Source organism: Colletotrichum karsti (assembly GCF_011947395.1).
Source record: "Colletotrichum karsti strain CkLH20 chromosome Unknown Scaffold8, whole genome shotgun sequence".
Taxonomy (NCBI): Eukaryota; Fungi; Ascomycota; class Sordariomycetes; order Glomerellales; family Glomerellaceae; genus Colletotrichum; species Colletotrichum karsti.
Window position 1 is genome coordinate 1,407,244 of NW_024065908.1, and position 22,307 is coordinate 1,429,550.

The 22,307-nt window shown below is 54.4% G+C and overlaps 4 protein-coding genes across 4 annotated transcripts; 2 read left to right on the forward strand and 2 right to left on the reverse strand.

Annotated features, from left to right (window-relative positions):
• Positions 1-853: 853 nt before the first annotated feature.
• Positions 854-2,126, reverse strand: CkaCkLH20_03547 (uncharacterized protein; the record flags this gene model as incomplete). The annotated part of the gene is made up of 2 exons (XM_038886266.1): positions 854-1,822; positions 1,875-2,126. The coding sequence occupies 2 exons, from the start codon at positions 2,124-2,126 to the stop codon at positions 854-856; spliced, it is 1,221 nt and encodes a 406-aa protein (XP_038748775.1).
• Positions 2,127-4,222: 2,096 nt separating this feature from the next.
• Positions 4,223-5,348, forward strand: CkaCkLH20_03548 (protein kinase activator; the record flags this gene model as incomplete). Its single annotated transcript, XM_038886267.1, has 3 exons — positions 4,223-4,589; positions 4,642-4,753; positions 4,805-5,348. The coding sequence occupies 3 exons, from the start codon at positions 4,223-4,225 to the stop codon at positions 5,346-5,348; spliced, it is 1,023 nt and encodes a 340-aa protein (XP_038748776.1).
• Positions 5,349-7,770: 2,422 nt separating this feature from the next.
• Positions 7,771-8,487, reverse strand: CkaCkLH20_03549 (uncharacterized protein; the record flags this gene model as incomplete). Its single annotated transcript, XM_038886268.1, has 3 exons — positions 7,771-7,910; positions 7,992-8,322; positions 8,446-8,487. 3 exons carry the CDS (start codon positions 8,485-8,487, stop codon positions 7,771-7,773), a joined length of 513 nt encoding a protein of 170 aa, XP_038748777.1.
• Positions 8,488-19,649: 11,162 nt separating this feature from the next.
• CkaCkLH20_03550 (bZIP transcription factor) lies at positions 19,650-21,516 on the forward strand (the record flags this gene model as incomplete). Its single annotated transcript, XM_038886269.1, has 2 exons — positions 19,650-20,416; positions 20,469-21,516. The coding sequence occupies 2 exons, from the start codon at positions 19,650-19,652 to the stop codon at positions 21,514-21,516; spliced, it is 1,815 nt and encodes a 604-aa protein (XP_038748778.1).
• Positions 21,517-22,307: the final 791 nt, after the last annotated feature.

Sequence of the window (22,307 nt, forward strand, 5' to 3'; positions counted from 1 at the left end):
TCCTTCATCCCAGCATTTAAGTCCGTGGTGGTCTGGAGACTCTGGGGAAGCAGACGTCAGGCCCCATTCACGCGCATTGAATTCGCCTGGGGTGGATGGCATCAGGTGCCTCAAGTGTTGCCCATTGCTTCTTTTTGTATGGTGCAGCGCGGTTCCAGCTGTCCACGAGACCTGGTCCCACACTCGCAGCGTCGCGTTGCTTCCCGAGCTGGAAAATTGGGGGTGGGCAGCTCCCTCAGCTGCTTGGCTGCGGTGCGAGTGCCGTCCCATGGTGGTGCTTGGCACTCCAGGTGAGAAGAGGGCACCTGTCCGACATGTGACAATGCCTTTGATTCCTTTCCGCCGTCCACAACCAGCAGTCTCCGATGGCCCATACACAGCGCCGTTCATGTCGCGCTCGACGGAGAAGACCACAACTGACTATCGTTTGTAATTTTACAGTAACGCGATGTTGTGCCGCAAAAACTCGGCCTTCAGATCGAATCACCGAGTTGAGTCGCCGCGAGCCTAATTCCCAACAAAGTGTATCGCGCAGTCAACGGCCTATTTCCGTGACAAAGAGACTCGCCAACTGCAGCACGTGTTCCACCGTTATCGACGCCAGACCAGGTCTAGCCTGATATGGCAGGGTTACTCTCGTCAAACAACCGTCGATGAGCTCATCATTTAGACATCACGGCACTTGATGATTGCCAGTAGTCCTTAGGTGTTCGCACGAGCGTCGCGCACCTCAATTTTGTTCTATGGGTTGCCCGTCTTGCCCATTCCGCGGAATGAAAATCTTGATATTATACAATGCATGGCGAATATTCTGTGTTGTCTCGCCGTGTAAACGCCCTTCAGCTGAAATCCTTTACTCCGAATCGTCGTCGTCGACAACATGACGACGTCTGCCTCTGCCACTCGGCTCCATCATATCGTCCTCGTCGCCATCAGCATCTTCGTCGTCCGACATCTTCTGTCTCTTCTTCGACCGCGGCCTCTCGTCTTCGTCATCGTCGTCCAGAATCTCTTCGTTATCGTCATCCGGGCCTTCGCTGATGTCTTCGTCGCTGCCAACAATGAAGTCGTCCTCCATGTCGTAGTCGTTCTGCCTGTAAGCTCCAGCGGGTGCATCATCGTCAGAGTCGTATTCGGGGCGTCTCCTCTTTTGCTTCGGTGCACCGGCCGCACCCCTCTTGCGAGAGCCTCCGGCGCGGCGTCCACCCTCCAGGTCACCGATGGAGAGACCACCGCCGCGTCCGTAGCCCCGGCTGGCGTCTGTCAACTTGGCGGCCGCGTTTTCGCGACGACGCTGCGCCTTCATGCGTTCCTTCTCTGCCTGCTCCGCCTGCCGCTTTCTGAGCTCCGGGTCCTGAATGGTGTTGATGATCATGTCCTTCTCTTGCGGCTTCTGCGTGACAGTGGCCATGCGCTCTGCAAGAGCCGCAAGCGCATCATCCTGCACTTCCTTGCCTGGGCGCACAATGAACTGGTCGGTGACATGACCCACAAACATGAGGAAGTTACTCGAGTACTCGGCAGCGGCGGCGTAATAGTGGCCGTCTTGCAGATCGGAGTATGGCTGATCCGGGCCGGGAGCCAGCGCCTTGTGCGTCACTTCGAGATGCTCGTCGCCAACTGTGATTGTGACCGACCCGTCGCTCCATCTGTGGATCATGGCATTGCTTTGTAACTTGTTGCCATGTCTGCGAACACGAACATCCATCTTGGGCGTGTCGGCTTTCGCATTCTCGATGTCTTCCTCGGTGGGTTCGAATGTATCGGGGTCGTACAGCGTGGGAATGAATCTCAAGAACTTGGGCACGCGAAGAGATCCGAGCTATGGAAGATCAGCGCACGTCGCGAGCAAGTGAATGGTCGCGTCAGCTCACTCTTTGTTCCTTCGCTTTCGGGGTGCGATGGCGCTGCATTTCAACAGCTTCGATCACTTTGGTCTCGTAATCCGTCGATGTCGGAGCTGCATCAAATCTTTCTCCGTCTTCGCCCGCATCTTGGTCGGATGCGGCGCGTTCACTGCCAGCGCGGCTGCGGTCTTCCTGGACGTCGTCCGCGAGCTCATCGCCAAAGAGGTCATCACCCTCCTCATCCTCGGGGAGCTCAACCAATTCTTCCGAGTCGGACATGATGGTGTTCAGACGCTGGTAGGGTAGTGTTGGAAGTGTGGAATGGGAATGGCGATAGTCGTGAAAATTGTCGTCGCTGATGGTTGTAACGTAGTAGCTTCGTTGCGAAGAGCAAGGCGGCTTGTTGGATCCCTGCTCTGAAAATTTGACCCACTCAATTGACGCGGAAGCTCAGTTTTGTGGCTGGTGAATGTGACACCGCCACAGGCAGCACTCCAACTCCACTCCGGGTTCCGGAGGCAAGAGCGACCGAATTGATGGGAGATCCCCGCTTCGGCACCGACTGCCGTTTGACAGGTTTTGGCAGGTTTATGCCGAAATACTTGGCCTCTGTGGAGTGAAATTGGAACTCCCGGCTACGAGATGGCTACTCCTTTCTTTAGAGGGGATTTTAGGTGATGAAATTCTACACCGTCTGTTTGCCAACCTCCCCTGCACGCCACACGAGGCTGAGAAGGACCCTTATTTCCGCCTAGCGGCAGTCCAATGGCGAAGGGGCGAGGGACCATTGGGACCCAAGGCTGTGGAGGTGAAGACCGTGCACTCGCTTAATGTAACACTTTGAGTCTAGCGTCCCTCATGCTGCTACTCCTGTTTGGATGCAGGAGCGAACGTAGTCCGAAGAAGCTCACCTTCAACCGCCCCTTTTCAGCTTAACCCTTTCTCCTTGCTTGATATCCGACCACTTTTCGATTGTCAAACGGTCTGAATTTTGAATCGTCAGCCCGGAGAACCTATCCCCCAGCCCCTACTGCGTACTGCCCTCCAAGGAGGTGTGCCGGTCGACCCAGCCATATAACCCCCTCCGCCTCCCCCTCACCGCGGTACCTTCCTTCTACCATGTCGAACCTCTTCTCAGGAATGTGAGTTACTTTCAGCTTTGTTCGATTGCTTTTCTTCTGCTTTTGCTTTTTGCTCATCCTTGTCTGTCTCCCCCCGATCCCAAACGTCTTTTTCCATTTTGTATCTTGAAGATCGCTCTGTCAGGGAGGGTGTCATGGCGGCTGCACAGCAGACAGCTGTGAAGTTGGCTCCTCGGCTAGTGCCGCAGCCCGCAGCCGTTACTTGGTACATGCAACCGGCCCGGCCCCGAGACATGGGGTGCATCTCAATCTGAGGACAGTCCGAGGTTGTCAACATGTAGAGGCGCTTTGCATCTCATGTTTGACTTCGTCAGTCCTTTTGATAGATGTTGCCACAACTCGGTTGTGTTAGACAGCAACCTGTCCCCTGCGCTGCGATTGCGGGGTGAGTTGGACTGTCGCGCCCCAGAGCCTCAGAACGGAACACATACACAAAGACTTCAGTCGAAACTGAGCACTCGGTGTTTGGATCACGATGGCTTCAATGGCCGAATCCAAACACCTGCTGCCTGGTCACTTCATTCCCCGGTACTCTGATTGAGGGATGCGGGAATGGTGACACAAAGATTCGAAACCAAGTTCGACACCGTCATCGCCACGGCCTCGATGCACAATATACAACTTGAGGCACCGTTATGGAATCACCGGCCTCGGAGGAAATGATGGACGACACATCGAATCTCGACCAGCACAGTTGTGTCGCCACGGAATTTCGAGACACGACATCTCCACATCAGTCAACATCAGAGCTTTTGGCCAACTCACCCTGATCAGAGAGGTTTCATGAGTCTCTGACCGCCTCCTCGACCCCGCTTTGTCAACACATCAACTTGGCGGCTTCGAATTCCATCATTATTTCCATGGATCAGAGCAACGGCAAAACACTCGACTTCACTTCCAACTAGGCCAGGTCAGAATTCTGGCTACTTCCCGAATCTGTCATATTCAAACTGTCTCTTGGCCAAAGAAATCTTCATCAACTGCGGCGTCGTCAGACACCTGGCTTGCTCGATGCTTCTGGTCGCTCCTGGTCTCAGACATCCCTAGATTGTCAACAACCCCCTGTGGGCTCCTGCTATGCCTTGCCTCAGGCAAACCCTCTCGATTTGAACAGTCTGGGGTATTGTAACCCACTCGTAGCGGGCCTAGTGGCCGCTGTTACTACCAGACACGACTGTTTTCTTTGCATTACTATGTTTACTTTCAGTATCAAGTTTCATCAACTAACCAAACATGAACAGCAACGCCCGCTTTCGGGGTGCCGCCGCTAAACCGCCTGGACAGAACAAGTCCCCTACGTCTTCTACCGCTGGCCAGCCTTCATCGCCGACTGTACCGCACGCCCCTCAGAGTCAAGCTCCCGTCAAGGCGCCAAGTGTCCCGCCTCTGCCCAACTCTCCTTCTCTTGCGCAGACGATTGGTATGGACGATCAGGGCGGTATGGCTAACGGCGACGATCTCCTCAACTCCTACCACCTGCCTCGGCCCATGCCGATCTGGCTCAACACCAACTATGGCAAGCACATCGTCAAGGGCAACTTCATGACCTTGAGTGCGAGACCCAAGACGGTCGAGCAGGGCGAGTGGATTGCTCACCAAGGTATGCGATGCCCTTTGTTCCTAGAGCCTGTGTCATTCTAACCCAGCCATAGTCGTCGAGCATTATAGAAATTTGTGGAACTTTGTCCGTGTTCTCCACGAGAAGGAAGAGGATGGCACGACTATCTGCAACGCGACAACCTGTCCCAGAATGTCTGCCGGAGTGTGAGTTGCCCGAACACGCTCACTGTCATTCATGGCCTAATACGTCTGCAGTAACCACTCTTTCACTTGGTTGAACAGCCGCCGAGAGCCCGTCGAACTTCCCGCTTATGAATACATGACTCTTATGCAGAGATGGATCTCGGGCAAGATCGACGACACCAACATCTTCCCTACGGATCACTCCGGCGTCTCCTACGCGCACAACCCTGCCATCACCACAACGCCGCTCTCCCAGCTTACGAACCCGGGCGAGCCCGACTGGATCGGCAAGCGCTCTGGCTTCCCCCAGAACTTCATCGACGTGTGCCAGACCATCTTCCGTCAGATGTTCCGCGTCTACTCTCACCTCTACTGGGCCCACTTTGTCGAGCCTTTCTACCACCTCAACTTGGAGAAGTCTCTCAACAGTTGCTTCAGTCACTTCATCCTCACCGCCACCGCGTTGGACATGCTCAAGCCCCACGAGCTCGAGCCCATGCAGCCCCTCATCGACCTCTGGGCTGCCAACGGCACCTTCCCTCCCGAATCAAAGGCGTATGAGTACGCCAATCTCAGAGCCGGCGAGCGCCTCATGCAGTTGGCTGGCGGTTCCTAAATGCGTGCGGGGGAGCATGGGAACAGGCACGGTCTGCCAGGGCAATAGTACTGGAGTCTTGGTCCGGTTTTGAGTATTTCGAGCACCTCTCTTGACATCGAAATCCGACGACTTGCCGTTCTCGCACTGCGGAGCCCTGCCACATAGACTGGGAAGGGGTCCACGTTCAGGACTACAACAACAAAGATATACTTACACAAACACGCATTGCATTTGCTGCAGCAGAGGGCTGTATGTTGGAGTTTCGGATTTCGCTACACGGCCAGGCAGGCAACTTTGTCACTCAGTCACGAGGGACTCAGACAGACAGACGCACAGAGGATGGTAAGACGTCTCACATGAAGTGCTTTTTGGAAGGGGGAGGAGGGGGGTGAAAGACTGTAGACGAGAATATCTATCCAGAGGCAAATCCACGCACTTAAGAAGGCTCGTTGGTCTCGACGATGATCGGTGATGTCATGAGGTATGTGATGTTGTCTGTCGACACATCGGGCTCTGAGTCTGAAAAGACAATACGAAGTCACAATACTCGATCAATTTCGTCAGATAGATCGACAGAACTGACCCAGCCTGTACAACTAATTCATGCTACGAAGTCTTCCAGACGTAACGCAGACGTTATCATGTAACTTTTCAAGCGACTCGTCCACTTTTCTCGCCAATGTCAAGCTTCAGCACAACTTTCTCGTCACGCACGTCTAGCTTGCCAACGCCTGCAAATGTCTTTTCTTGCAACACTCTCAGCTCACTGTGTTCCGACCCAAACTTGATATCTTTCGGTTCAACTGCCTATCATCAGTCCTCGCCTAAACTTGTCTTACAGCAGGAGGCCAAAAGAACTTGCGCGACAACACTGCAGAACCCCCTTCCCTCCCGAAAGGAACAGTAAACGCGAGAAAATAGGAGAATCAAAAACAAGATAACTCACTCGACTGTGCAGAGCTAACCGCACGGCCACTCAATATCGCCATTACCTCATCTGATTTTGAAACGTCAAAGTTGCAGCTGAACTGGATGACAGCGCCGATGCGGGTTTTCTGGTCTATCATCGTGCTCGAGACCTCAAGGCACATTTTCTTATTCTTTGGGCCGAAGCGGATGTCAGACCCAGGGAGGAGAACGGCATGAACCTTCGGCGAGTATTGCGGGTGTGCGTCCGGGTGTGAGATAAGCAAACCGGACGTCATGCGTAGAGGGGACGAAGTATCAAGTTGGATCTGTGATAGGAAGGCCGGTTTTGTCAGTTCTCTGTAGTCAATGCGGCGGTGGGATGGGTAACTGCATTGTGTATACATTCTATAGTTGGGGATGCAAATAGAACAATGACAATGCTATATGGTGGGAGCATTGCTTAGGGCATATGTGTATGACAGTGTCCAGGAAAGCTTGCGTGGGTGCTCTGGATTGGGTTTGCGGGAGAAAGAAGAAGAAAAAGGGATTGGGAGGTAGGCTGGACGTACTTCGAGGGTGAATGCCAACTGAAGGTTGAGTGTGCTGGCCATCTTGTAATGCCTTCCCCTACTGGTCAAGAGTACAGATGAGTCCTATGATAGCTATAAAGCAAGGCTTTCAGCGTAATTGATATCGGATTGCGAAGACCGCATAGGGACGCGTGTTTTCTGATGTAGCAAGTAAATAATGAAATCGCCGCGGAAACAGCTAGACCCTGTCTCTTGTAGCTTATCATCCTTCTCACCTAGTTCTACGGCTGAAGATATAGTCGCGGAATTTACGAGTGAGGGGTTCGCCCATCCGCAGCCTCCAATGCTGACGGCCGAGGCTCGGGTGAAGCAAGTGGCTGCAGAACATCATGCATGAAGTACAACATACGGAAAGCCGAAGAGAGAAACGAGGACCGATCAACGCCTTGTCAGAGTTGATCTATTGGTCGCCTCATCTTCGGCGTGTGATTGTGTTGTTACGTTGGGCATGCGGCTGGCCTGATCGAGAATCCAAGAAGCGCTGCATTTACCCGCGCGGTTGAAAAGCTTCAGATCCTCCTTGGCACGATTTGTGAGGCGAGCTGTAGAGAAAGCGTCCAGATCTGGGCCTGCTCTAAGATGTACCATACCACATTTGCAAGAATTAACAACGTTAGTGTTTCCCGTAGAGTATACGGCGACTGCGCTCAAACATAGGAGGTTATAATGGAACATACAAACAACATCGGCAGGGAAGACGCATGGATCATGATTCTCAGGTTATCAGCCTGTTCTTCTTGTATGTGTAAGTAACCATTATAGCTACTCGAGTAACCTCATTCCTGCCAGATGTTCTGTATCGATAACAATCAGTGATGTAATCAGATATACCTCCTCTTTGGGCTCTACGAGTCTGATAAGACAAACCGAAATCACAATGCATGACCAAGAAAATCTCAACATACATTGATGGAAACAACCCGAAAGCTTCCCTGTCCAACTTATGCCGCGACTTCACTGATCTTATACTCCACCACAGTCGGCTTCCCTTCCTCAAGGACAAACCGTCCAGACCCGACATAGATCTTATTCTGCAACTCCCTCAGCGTCTCGTGCCCCGACTCGAACTTAACCTGCGTGACTACCACCCGCCGTCAGCTCCCCATCAAACAAGCGACCAATTCAAGCAAAGACACGGGGAAAGAGTTAAAAAACAACTCACAAGCATCCCCAAACCCCGTCGTGGCCGCCCCCTCAAGCCCCTTCAACACCGCCCCTGCCGGGCCCGAGACGTCAATGACGCCCGTGTAATCGAACCGGATCACCGCCCCTGACCCCCCTTTATCCTTTAACGCGCTCGAGACCTCGAGCCGCGCGTGCCGGCCGTCCGGGTCGAAGCGGAGGTAGTCGGACCCGTGGAGGAAGACGGCGTCGACGCGGAGCGGGTACGTGGGCTCCGAGACGAGGGAGCCGGAGTCCGGGAGGAAGGGCGCGTGGAGCTGCGAGGGGCCGTGGGCGAGGGTGCCGATGGGGGAGGGGGTGCCGAGGTGGACCTGGCCGCGGGGTGGTCAGTCAGTCAGTGGTCGTAAGGGGAGTATGATTTTCGTGGAAGTGATTGGGGAGGTTTTCCATGGGAGCTTTGAATTGGGTTTTGTTGGATGGAGGGTTGGACGTACTCGGACGGTGAAGGCCGGGATGAGCTTGGGGAAGTCTGACATGCTGGAATATCCCGTTCTAACCGGTCCGGAATTCAGATCGGTTCTTCTGTTGAAGTTTCTCGGTATGAAGATATCGGATTGCGATTACCGATAGGATGTATGTACCTTACGTACAATACAGGTGTGTCTTCAGATGTGGTGGTTACGGGATATCCTCGCGGCAAAAGAGTCAGATCGATCACTTACGTGATGTGATGGTTTCCTGCACCTCGTCTACCCTTTCCCCTCACCTGCTTCTGCTGGCTGACAGGATGACCTGCAGATGGAAAGGTGAGGGGGTTTCTCTCACCTGCAGATGCCTACGGCCGAAGCTTGGGCGAGGTAGGTGGCTGCAGGAGATGTGCATGAACTATGACTTACAGAAAGCTGGATAATACTCGAAGGTCGGTAAACGCCATCTACTGGGTATATTGTCGTTGCTATAGAAGTGTGCGAATTTGATGCACCGTCTGGTCTGCTTAACAATCGACGCATTCACCCCGCGTGATCGTAAACCTTGAGATCCTCCTACATGAAACTGGCGATATGAGCTGCAGAGAGGGGAGTACCGCGTATGCAGGTCCAGTCCTACTTTCACAAAACCAACACCGGCACGCAACCCGTCCACCGCACAGATCATCATCTCCTCCATGGACTCAGTCTGCTCCCCGTGAATGTGTAAGCAACACCACACCTACTCCAACAACCGTCCTGATACCGATCAGCCTAATCAGACGAAGGCTGCATTCTCAAACGTCCCGCCCTCCCGCCGTCGAGAGCTCCGATCCCAAAGCACCCAATGACAACCTCGAGCCCCAACCGCGCCATCTCCAAGAATTACCAAAGCTCCAAATGGACATGAACTCAATGCCGGCACGGCCGGTGAGAACTGGTGGGATCAAAGTCAGCAACCAGAAACTCTGACCGGAGACGGCTTCCGTGAACCGGGGGTGCCTGCTTGTTAACATATCACTGTCTTCTTTCGCCACTGGTTCATGATAGAGTTGCACCTTTTTTTTCGATGTTGGGGAGAGTGAACGGAAGTATACGATGGAGGGGGGAGAAGACGAAAAACTCTGAAATATCCGAACTCGTCTTATGACAGACAAGGAGGTGGTGGTGTTCTTTCCCCTCCCGCCAAAGTCTATATGCGAGACTCTATTCAAGTAAACGAGAACATCTGAGGAGATGGAGCAGATATGCTTTTCCGCACTACACCCACGCCAAGACCGACGAGAACAAGCCGAGAAGAAGTCTATTCCCAAGTTCGTGTTACTAATCTTGCTTCCTGGAAGACACTTTTCTTCACTTGCAAACAATATCGGGACCTCCCTTGGACTGATAATCCGAGAGGGAACACACACGCACACACGCTTCCAAAGTACCGGTCCCCCCCGCCCGTCACAGTCATCCGACCCGGCGGCCGGTCCTCCGGCGTCACACGACCGAAAAGAACGGCGGACCCGGAGGTGTAATTGATTTTCGAATCTCGTATACACTGATAATCGTCCTGTAGCAAATCGTAAAGAACGAGTACGCCGATGCGTTTGGAAATCCTATCCAAGGGTTGGGGGTCGGGGTGGTCAAACGGGGGCGCACGTGAACGACTTTGCACGACGAGGCCGCCAGGTCTTTGCGAGTAGGCATCCCTTAAGCGTCGATTCACGCCGGATGACCCCGTGCTTGCATTGTTCTGCGTAGGGAACGTGTCGATTCGTGAGAGCCGTGGAGAGACGAGAGTACATAGTTTCCCGCCAACTTCTAATCGAGTTCAACGTGCAGGAATTCAGTGAGGTGATGTTCAACCAAGAACTCGTCGAGCAGCACCTTCACCAACATCAGATCGTGGTATGGTCCAATAAAGTCCACCACGGCCAGCGTCTAACCCCTCTTCTCCTTCTGATATTCGGGCGGAATGGACGAAAAGACGCCCAGACAGCCGGCAAAACCTTCCCCTCAGCATCAAACTTCAGCGCAAGGAACTCTGAGAGCACACCTCTTATTGTAGCATAGAATATGTGCCCGAACTCACAAAAACGATTATGAGTTACGTAGGTAAGAATGAATACGCAAGTAGAGGGGGGCAATGCAAGCCTGACTTTCACTTCCATCGTCAGAACAGAGGCCGATGTCCAACCTTGATCAAAGCCATTGCGGAACATCATCTGAAGAGCCCTCGCTCTCTCCATTCGCATGCCTTTCTACTTTCAGATCTGATGTAATCCGTGGCAGCGGCGAAGGATCCCGTCTCGGTACACCTCCCCTCGACACTCCGCTTTGGTAAACGGGAAGGGAAAGCTCTCCTACACCACGACATCAGAAGGACTGACGGGTGAAGGAATGTTCGAGGCTCACGTCAACAAGCTGTTCCTTGCACCGCCCGATACACTGACAGCAAGCACGCCATCACGCCCCGCGAACTGGACTACGGCCAAGGGTTCCGATTACAAAGTCCCCCAAAACTCAAATCATCACACGAAACGAGGACAGCCCGACGACGTGGACGCGCCGATCCGATGTTGCCGTGCTTACACGTGCCTGGGACTCTCTTCATCCTGCCCCCAAGTTGGAAACACGTACTATGGTAGTCAGCTTATGCCTCGCAGCTCGTGCCATTGTTTGAGAAGAAGCATGGCTGGCCGGGATATCGCAGTCATCCAAGACCACCAACATCCAAAATCCGATCCGTTAACCCGTATATGGATATCGGGCTCGGAGAAGATCGACCTTCGGCATCCATTGATGTTCTCCGTCCGTTGTATCGCATCATTCTGACAGACGTTGTCCCTCTCCAACGCATCGCCGATACCTTCTCGCAGCTTCTATCAGAACTGACGGTGAAGAGGTGACTAATACGCATCTGGTGCAGCCGCAGCCGCAGCCGCAGCCGCAGCCAAGCACCGAGGCTCGATGCGTGTATGTACCTTAAATTTTAGAATCGTCGACCGCCTCACCCGAGAGACTTTCGTGACGTCTTGAAGTCTCAGTCGTATGAGCGGTGGATATGTCCATCGCCTCTCTGCAGTCCGTAAATTGACGATCAGGGTACTCTGTATCCCGGATACTAGTGCCCGCGGCGCGGCTTGCGTAGGCGACAGCACAAGCTCCGTTTCAGAATATCCGTCAAACACGCATACGAGTGGCCCGGAGCTGGACCAAGGACCCGATCTGTTTTTAACTTGGTACCAAGACGTCAAGCGGGAAGGCAGGGGGTCCGGATTCGGAAACGCGGGCCAGAGGGAAGGCGAGGGAGGCAAAGGGAAGGACGAAATCCCTGAGCCTCTTCACCGCCAACCTGGGATGAGGCGTCTGGCTGGCGCAAGAGGACGGAAATGTGGGACCATCGAGAAGCAACTCTGCCCAACTCTGGACAGGGAAGGATGAGTCAACTCTCCAACATCCAGAGACTGGAGAGTAGCATCTCAGCGATCGGGGCTGGGAAAGGAAGACGATGGAAGTGGCTGGTCGCGGTTTGTTTGCCGGCTGATCTTGACGACAATCAGAGGTTTGCCCTAATAATCCGAAACCCAGCTCCCTGTATTGCTTTACCAGGATATGACGACAAAGAAAGCTCATGAGCCCTTGGTATCTCGCGAATTGGTGACTCGCCGAATTGGAGGATTTGATGACTCCCGCGTGATTCGACCTACTGTTGTCTCGACGATTTGACGATTCTGCAACGCGCCTACCGCGTTCTGCAGCTGACCGTGGCATGCGCATGGGCCGAGGTGCCAATTGAACGTCGGATTGTCGTGGCACAGGATCTTGATCTCCGGGGTCCATTTGGGGGCCGCGATAACGCATGCGCAGCTGCGATGCGCCTTAAGGTTTCCGCCCGCGTATGTGGAGGTTTGCTGAGAAGTGACGAGTGATGGGTTGACAAGATCCTTTGGCGGAGACCGCGCTCCCTCCCTTCGTGATGTCTGGTCGATTGATAGGACGCGCCGACAGGCTCCGGCGCCCAGAAGGCAGAGTTTTCACTCCAAGAGTCATTGCTCTGGAGACTGAAGTTTTTTCGTCCTTTTCGAGATTTGCCCTTCAGACGGGATGATAGCCGTAGGTGGATTGGGGTGATGCACGATGTCCGTTCACCGCCATGGAGGCGTAGATTTTGTGGACGGGGAAAGGTTCCGGCGACTTACGGAATCCACCGGTCTCAGTCACCTTGTTTGCGAGAGAGCGGGAACCCTGGGTGTGTGCATGAATGGGAATCTGGAACCGAATGATCCAAGCTCCCAAAAGATTCAACGTCGGAGAGAGAGCTCTCGTCGAAGCTCCATGTAGAAGGCCGTACCGTGCGCGCATCGGTTGTGCTGCTGTTTTGGCAGGGAGATGCTGAATGAGGGGAGAGACCCAGACGGACCCAGACGGACCCAGGGCTCTGGATGACGTCGGAAGAGTGAAACGGAAGCTGTGGATCGCGGTATCGCATCATGAGCTCGCGGCGGGGGTTCGGCTCCATCGCTTGAAGTTCAATCTCCGACTTCAAAGCTGGGAAAACAAGGGAGAATGTCTGAGTGTAGGTCCGGAGTGGATCCCGGGGATGAGAAGCTTAAGCTGCCGGCGGGGGACTCACCGACAAAACGGACTGGAACGACCGTCATGTCATTAAGTGATCAATCGTTCCAGCCGCCGCGATCATCGAAGAGGCCGCGTAGGTTTTTGGATATCTTGGTCTCTCGCAACATCGGCCGCAGACCTGAACTGGGAACCCTTTCCTCGGAAAATGATTTGAGACCGGGGATCCTCACCGGGATGCTAATTCGGAAGAGACAGTCTTGGATCTAGCCATAACGTCCAGGGAACAGGGGTCACTTGAACTTCAGATGCCCCGCTGGGGTCAGCCCTGTCAGGATAGTGCCTCTAGAGTGGCTGAACGAGATATTTCTTCTCATCTTCAGCCATTGACCTTGTTGGAAATTGGACGATTTTCTCGGGAGAACAGGTCGAGAATGGTTGTTGAACGACCGGATTTGTGCGAATTTTTGCTTTGCGACCACCGGATCCCTGGGCATCGCGAGGGCTGAGCGACCTAACCCAACCAACCGAGCATGCATGGTAAGACCAATAAGCCTATTCCAACTGCCGATAGAAACAAAGGCACGAATGTGGCTTTGAGTCAGTCGATAGATTATTTCTCCGTTCCCCGAGGTACCTGCGGCAGAGGAAAAAAAAACTTGGAGTCGGAAAGCAATGACAGAATCAACCCACGGCTGATTACCAACCGATCTCGATCGTGTCGTTGGGCAACAACGTACGTTTGGGTACGAGGCCGAGGTCAGCCGTGCCCCTTTCGAGAGGGAGACTTGGCAGGCGGAGCACGGCAAGGCGAGGGGAACTGGACGGTCGGCCGTGATGGAGACCCAGGAACGCAAATGTTGACTTCTCTCGTTCATGCAAGGCGCAGGAGAAGCACGATGAGGCAACGAGATCAGTAAGAGGAAGGGGAAGAGTTCCGTGTGGACAGTCGAATCAGCGTGACCGTCGAGTGCGGGCGTTGGGCGCAATTGGAGAAGATTCCGCTGTCGACATGTTTCGCAGTGCGCGCTTGTGAGGGGTGATTCTGGCGGTCTGAGGCTCTTGCTCAGATATCAAATGCTTCAGATTAGGGGTCGTGGGCCGGTGGTCTGGTCTAGCCAACAGGTTGGGCTCGGTCGTCAGGAACGCGCGATACGCAGCGGGGGAGGAACGACGTATTGGAGCTGCTGTAGGTTGGGTTGACTGTAGCGAGATGCTGCGTGCTAGGCCGAGGCCGAAGACGATGCTGGGTTGATGGTGTAAGTACCTCGGATCTTTGGTTGGCGAGGTGAGGTACATGGACCGTGGTGAATGCGTGAGATTCTCACAGAATGAATTGGCAAGGGATGGAAGATGTAGCCGGCCAAGAGCTGTTGGACTGAGATTATTGGAGGATACAGCGTAGAAGCAGGCGTCGATAGTCATAAAAAATAAAATAAAAATAAAGATGCAGTCCAGAGAAGGAGAGTCCGCCCGCCTCACTCGGACGATTGGCTCATGACGGGGACGGTGTCGGTCCATAACGGGTCGTTATATGGGCGGTCCACTTTTCAAACGGCGCCGTCAGGACTCTAAGACTGAGTGGAAGTCTCTAGCGCGGCTTCCACCTTCCGGCTTTCGCGGCGGCCGAGTTTTTCCAGAAGGTGAGGAGACGCTCCACGCTCCACCGGGCCTCACCTTCCAACTTCTGGTCTAACGTAACTGCCCGCAAGGTCAGGGAAGGTGAGGGTGCCTTAGGATGTAAGGTAGGTAGGTACCTTAGGTGACTGTTGAGAGCCTAAGGCACCTTGAGGGTTGTTGCAGCACGATGCATCGCAGCAGTCGCAAGGGCCTCGTCTCTCCTCTCCTCTCCTCTCCTCAGTCAACCTCAGGTCAACCTCACAGAAGGCGCGGAGAGCGTTGGTCTGGTCCAACGGTGGAGCCTCGCATGAATCACGTCCCCGGTGGACATGCGTGACGTCGCGAATCCTGCAGCGGTCGCGGGCTTGGTCGGGTTTGGCGCGCAACGACGACGCGAAACGCGTTGCCATGAATCAACGATGCCGATGGGTAGCAAACCTCGACGTCTCGAGACTCGGCCTCGAGTGAGGTGAGGTGCTGGTGAGGTCAGGGTAAGGCCATGTACCCGACCCGCGATTCTGTGAGTCGAGGTACATCCGCGGAGAGGCCTCTCACTCTTTTTCTTCCGTTTGAAGCCCGGAGTCGAGAGGCCCAAACAAGCACCAATCCATGGCCCATGGCACACCGACAAAGCAGAGAGGCTTCGGAGAGGGTCTTCACCTGCTGACGATGGGCCGCGCTGTATGCGGCCATGAAGCACAGTGGAGCTGAGGGCTCACGCGTCTCTTCAGGATGAGTGGCTGGTCGGTGTTGACATTCCTGCTTGGGCATCATCGGCGCCGCTGGAAACGCTTCCGGATGTTATTTCCCAGCCACCGACTTTTTTTTTCGCGGATTTTTCTTCTGTCTCCTCCTTGGAGTGCTCCGTAACCTGCTGCAGCCCCTCCGCGTTTCTGTTGGATGTCAGAATTGACTTTGGCTGTCGGCCAGGGCGTCCGAGAAATAGGCGAACGGTGGCTGTTTTGCTCCAGGGATGTGGCTGAGATGTCGTCTGAGAGTGCGAGCATCATCCTGACTTATATCAGACGAGGTTGGCCAATTGCGCTTTGTTCTACGGCGCATCGAGAAGCGAAATGGGGGGCTTTGGGACGGGGGAAAAATTCACAGGCGGCAGTCATGGCTGTTGAGGAGATCGATCGGATCGGGAGCATTGCCGTCTTGTGGGATTTCTCATGTTGGGCTGGCCGGATGATCTAGGGAATAAGTGACGATACCACTCTAGATGGGGACTCGTCATGCGATATCTCTGTCGCTCCGGATACCTTCAAGGTTATCCGGTTCGGCCATGGCGAAGTGCACATTGATGCCGTGTTAGTTCGCCCTGCCCTGCCTTGCCTTGTTGCTTTACTCGGTTGCAATCACACCGGCATCTTCAAGCATGGCAGCTGAATGGTAGAGCATCAATGTCATCTCAGGTCATTTAGTTCGCTTGAGACCAAAATAAGATGGGTAGGCAAGGGAGGTTCGATGCTACCACTGCCACATCCAGTCTGATGAGCTGAAGTAAGCATTCAAGTCCCTTCATGAGTCCACGGCCAGTACCTTGGCTCGCTCGCCCTGTAACCAAAGAGCCCATGTGCGTGTGGTCGCCTCCATGAAGCGCTGAGCAATAGGAGCAAACGGACGAGAAACAGTGGCTGATTAGTGGATGCAGGAGCAGGAGCAGGAGCAGGAGGGCTGCACTGGGCTCTGGGCTCTCCTCGGGTCACGTCTTGTGGGAGATAATGGGACAATTCTCTCTCCTGGTCTCGGGCTTTAGGTATCAATGGCAGCCGGGACTAGGACGAGCCTATCGCGGAAGAGAGCGGTCGTCGGTGCCCAACCTACTGGAGCTTGCAGGTGTTGTTGTCTCTCGTCCAGTGGATTGGGTCAGCAGGGACTCGAAGCTCACCACTCAGAGCTCACCTCTTATTTTTGCATCTTTCCTTCCGTTTTTGGTCATCACAACGGCTTCAGCCCATCCACTCTGCACCTTCGCACCTTTTTGGGGCAGGTACAACGGTACGTCATTCTCGCCCCACCGTCTGCCGTCCACTTTCTACCGTTTGTCGTCCATTCAGGCAGAAAGTGGCTCTCTCGTGTTGCTCCACCGACTCCTGCCTGCTGCATCGTCGTCGTCGTCGTCGTCTTCGTCTGGGTCGATTCAACGGTTGCTGCTGCACTGCAAACAATAACGGTGCAGGTGCAGGTACGGATGGGGCCTGGGACCTGGATGCCTTGCGTCCTTAGCGGAAACGGCGCCCATTTCTTTCACCATTCCAGCCCTCTGCGCACCCAATCGCCGGACCGGACGGCCGATGGCCCAAGCTGCCTGCCCTGCGAGCCAACCCCCACCGTCTGTGACCGTGGCCGTGACTGAGGTGTGACCGCCATTCCATTTTCAAACCGGCTGTTTGCTTGGTGTTTCCCCCCCCCTCCGTCTTTTTTTTTTTCTTTCCTTCTCGGAAAAATTCTTTTTGTTCTTCCCTCTATTGGCCCCCCGGGCTCACGGCCGAGCCGTCGCCTCCATAATCTCCATCTATCACGGTCTTTTCTCTCCCTTGACTGACCCGCCCGTCTCTTGCCTGTCTTCCGGCAGTATCCCCGTCGAGCTAGAACCGGCGCATCGAAGGTCAAGACCCAAGGGCCCAGAACCCAGAATCTCTTGTCATCCTCGTCCTCTCTGACCTCATTCGCCCGGCGACCTCTGTCGTCTCCAGCGGCCCTGGACTGACACACGCATACCCGGCCACAATCCCCCAACTGAGAGCCACAAGACCGAGAGAGCGCACAGAGAATCCAGTCGGAGCACATCGGCTGGGCGTGGGGTTGGGTATCGCTTTGGCGATTTACGGTTTATCCCATCTACAGAGTACCTTTCCATGCCATCCCGTCCGTATCTCGAAGCCTCAGACCTCGATTCCCAACACAGGTACCAAGTGTTGCCGACCTCGCCTGGTTCTACCCTGCCTCTCCCGCGGCCGCGTTTCCAATCCCACATGGCCGTCATGATGGGATCACATAGCACAAGCCCCGAACCTCATTCTTAGCCTCTCTTCAGACCTTAGGTACCTTGCCCTACCTTAGCCTGCTGGCCAGTACCTTAGCTCATCCCCATGTCCTCTTCTCGGGTACCAAGGCAAGAAAAAAAAAAGAAGGACCGCCACAGACGAAGTCTATCGAGTTGATAGAGTCCGTGGGGAGAGTTCAAGGCGGTCTAAAGCCAAACAGACAACCCCTGCTCAGTCTTCCTCATTTGTCTTGTCCGTGTCTCGTTCCAAGAAAACCATTCTAACGTATTGTGCCGGCCGTCAGTCTGTGCTTGTCAGCCATCAAGCCGGCCACACTGCATACACTTCTATGGCTAAATCAAACCATCATGACAAGATACTGCCAGGATTCCGGGAATATGCCGCGGTCTCGCGAGGGAGAGATGCCGGGCAAGAAAAACAAAGTCGTCGTAGACGAGGCACGGTCACGGACCCGGGATCCAGGGAAGCAGGGAATGAGACGAGTTTCGGCTTCTTGGCATCATGATCTCTATCTCTTCTGTCTGACCAAGTCTCTCCCACTTGCTCCTACGGACACAGATACGGTCTCTGATGTTTCCTGAGAAGTCTCGTTCGCTCGCTGCACACCCACCCCAGTCGTCTTGTCGGCCACCCTCCACAAGTGACAACCACCACCACCACCACCACCACCCACACAGCACCGCAAATCCCACCCGCCGTCTGGTCCTCCGTTCTGCTGCTACTGCTGCCGCTGTCGCTGCCGCTGCCGCTGCTCGCCGTAAAGAGCTCTGGCCCCATCGTCTCGATTCCCCATCCCGGCTCGGTCGCGCGTTCGTCCCTCTTGTTCTTGACTTTTCCCCACTAAACGCTACCATCTGCTCTCTCTCTCTGTGAGGTAAGGTATCTCAGTATCCAGATCCTTGCCCAGGATTGGGACCCGGACCAGCCTGACCTACCTTACACCATCCATCCGCAACTCTACCCTCCCCTCCTCATCCATGCCCACCGTATTCTTCTCGAAGCCAAGCAAAGTACCTCCCCCCGGCCACCGTTTATGACCAAGTACCTCGTCCCCGGTCTCCCGCAGAAGTGCCACCTTTCCAGTCAAAGGTACAAAACCATCTGCCCTCCTCTCCCAGCTCTACCTTGCCTGCCATCAACCCAAGACCCCAAGACCCAAAGACCACAAGAACGAGATCCATCCCACACCACAAACTCACACAACTGCGTCCGCCGTACATACCTACATACATATACATACTTTCCGGCACCCCATCTTTCGACGATTCCCTCGTTGTTGCAACACACACACAACTGTTTATTGTTGTCCCATCGTCCATCCTTCTTCAGACCTGCCTCACCTCACATATCGGCCTGCCGACTCTCACAACACACACTCAACACTCACACTCACACACACAAACGCACATACATACTCAGGCCTTCCCCGCCCTGTGTCTGACTGAACCTGCTCTTCAACTTGCCACAAGATCTGGAGTGCATCGCAACACCGTACTACTCGAAACAAGAATCGAGTCCCGAGCCTGTGAGTATGGGTGTTTTCTCTTCCGTCCTTTAGACTACTCTCCTCCTACTGCACGCACTGCTGCCATAAAACTTTCCGGCCTCCTCCCACCCGCTTCTCTTCCTGATCCCCACCAGCCTCTCTTATCACTCCCTCACTCCGCTCACCCGCTCCCACCTCTTTTCTTTTTGCTCTTTTTTCTCGTCCTCACTCCAGCAGCGAACTTGCTCTGCGATTTCACAAAAGCCCCCTTCTCGCTATTTCTCCAGCATTTTGCATGCATCCTTTTCACATCAGACTTGCTGCACACAGCCTGAGTGCATCCCCTCACCTGCGAGTCTCCCGGAATCCGCAGCATTGTCTCCACATCTCACTCAACCCAAAAATAAACCCTGGATGATCATCCTCACCGCCGCCGCCTACGACTAACACATCTTCCAAGATTTTTTTGGAAAAAATCATAGGCAACATTTTGCTCGCATAGCAGCATTTCGCAGTCATCACCAGACTGCCCATCACAAACACCAGAAATGGTCTCAACGTACCAGATGCCGAATTACTTCAGACCGACACCTTTGACCGTGGACACAAGTCAGGCGCAAAAGTACTACGAAGAGGAGGATCACAGCATTCTGGACGAGAACATCTTGGATCACAGCGCCCTCGACTCAGGTTTGGAAATGTCGCCCCCCATGGCCGGCAGCCGGAGGGAGTCTTTTGCCGTTGGCTCTTCTCTCTTCTCGCCCAAGACGGAAGAATGGCAATCAGTCGACATGCAGTCGGTGCCCTCCAACAACCCGTTCATCGAGCAGCACAGCAACAACCCCTTCATGCAACCCTCTCCTTTTGGACACCAGGGCAACGCCTGGTCCTTGAGCAACACCTCCGGCTCTTGCACTCCTCTGCAACAGTTCGACGGTATGCCGGCGGAATATGACAACAGCGGCATGTTCCAAAGACCCGTCCAAGGCCAAACGCCCTTCACCAACCCTACCGGTCAGATCAACATGTTCGCTCCCATCGGCTCAGGCAACCAGTCCATCCCTACCTCACCACAGAAGGGCTGGATCGGCCAGGCAGAGTCCATGGCCAAGAAGATGCGCCCGGGAAGCCCTACCATCCGCTCGCATAACGACATGAGGAGAGGTGACGGCATTCGCAAGAAGAACGCCCGCTTCGACATCCCCGCCGAGCGCAACCTCAGCAACATCGACCACCTCATTGCCCAGTCCACCGATGAGCAGGAGATCAAGGAGCTCAAGCAGCAGAAGCGCCTGTTGAGGAATCGGCAAGCAGCGTGAGTACAGTCATCCATCCCGAGTATCTTCCATCCACTAACATGTATACAGGCTCGACTCTCGCCAGAGGAAAAAGCAGCACACTGAGCGCCTCGAGGACGAGAAGAAGCAGTTCACTGCCGTCCTCACCGACATGGAGGAGGAGCTCGCCGACATGAGGAAACAAATGGAGCAGCTCATGAGGGAGAAGCAGTCCTACCAGGAGTATGTCGAGTCCCTCACGATGGAGAAGGAGGAGATGATCCGCACCCACACCATCGAGACGGGCGAACTCCGCAAGAAGGTCAGCGTCCTCACCGACCACGTCCAGCGTCTGGAGAGCGCCGCCATGACGGCCCCTCCCAACAACGGCTTCGTCTCCGGCTTCGACGACATAGAGGGCATGACCATGCCCGGCACCTGGGACAACGTCAACTTCCTCGGCGAGTACCCCATGGAGGCCGAGGTCAAGCAAGAGCTCCAGGTCGTCCCGACCAAGAAGACAGAGGTTCCCTTCCCCGTCGACTCCGAGAAGTCCTCTTCCCAGGGCGGCATCCTCTTCATGCTCTTCCTCGTCGGCGCCTTCGTCCTCTCCAGCCGCTCTACCCCCGCCATTCCCCGCGTCTCCGACGACGTCCGCGCCGAAGCAGCCACTCTCCTCCAGAACGTCTTCAAGGATGCCGGCGTCAACGAGGCTTCCAACACCCTCAACGCCCTCGCTCCCCAGCCTTCCGGCGGCTCCTGGGTCGACCAACCCGTCGTCGGCCTCGGCGATGCCCAGATGTCCGGCGTGGCTCCTTCCATGCTCGGCCACCTCGGTGACTCGCTCACCCAGCCCACCGAGGAGCAAGCTAACGAGCAACTCTTCGGCCTCTCCGCCGCCCAGTACAACGGCGTCAACTCCCAAGACTTCCTCCACAACGCCCCCGACCGCTCCACCACGAGCCAGGGACGGAAGAACCTCGCCGACGCCCTCGCCGCGATGCGCAACTCCAAGCAGTCCGCCGCCGACGTCTACACTAGATCGCTACTTTGGGACCAGATCCCCAGCGAAGTAGTCAGGAATTTTGCCAAAATGGTGTCCGAAACCAACAGCGCCAAGATCGGCGCTGACGAATAACGATTCAAACGCGAACACACAAAAAAAAAATGAAGAAGAAAGAGGTCACGATCCCATGATCAACATTGAACGAAACTCAACTCTGGCGCAAAAACATTTTACCTTCATCTGGAAACCTTTATCTTGTCTCTTTTGGTCTCCGAAGCTACTCTCATCATCATCATACACTTCTTTACCGCTCCCGCGGGACCCCCCAGACATTGTTGCTCACGCACCAAACAAATCCTATCGAAAGCCTCTTCGGACATAACTTTTATCTGCTTTTTCCTTTTTTTCTGTATTTTCTTTTGTGTTTATGTGTGTGTATTTCGGGATGACTCTTTCCTGTCTACCCCCCTTGGTATCTCTAGCAAGCAAGCGAGCGAGCATTTGGATTTTTCGTGTGTAGTCTGGTATCAGTTTGTTGTTTTCCACATATCGAGTTCTGCTGCTTTTGCCCAGTGCGGGATGAGGCGATGCGATAAAAACTTCGAATGGGTTTAGGGTAGCGGGTGGTGGTGGAAGGGACACCGGACGGACGGGCACAACGGGACGGCCGCACATTGTGTACACTGGGATGGATGGGGTGGTTGGGTTTTTGGTGGGCAAGGGCATGGGAAGGGACTTCATTCGGAGGAAGAACAGGTCTCACGAGACTGGCGGGGGCGGTGGTGTTTGCTTTTTTTTTTTTCCTTGATTGATTTATTTGGCATTTCTTTTGTTTTGATTTCTTATGAAAGCGTTGCTGCAAACTGTAACGAAGGGGGAGGAAGAGATTGGAAAGAAACGTCTCACGACGTTTTTTTTGTTTT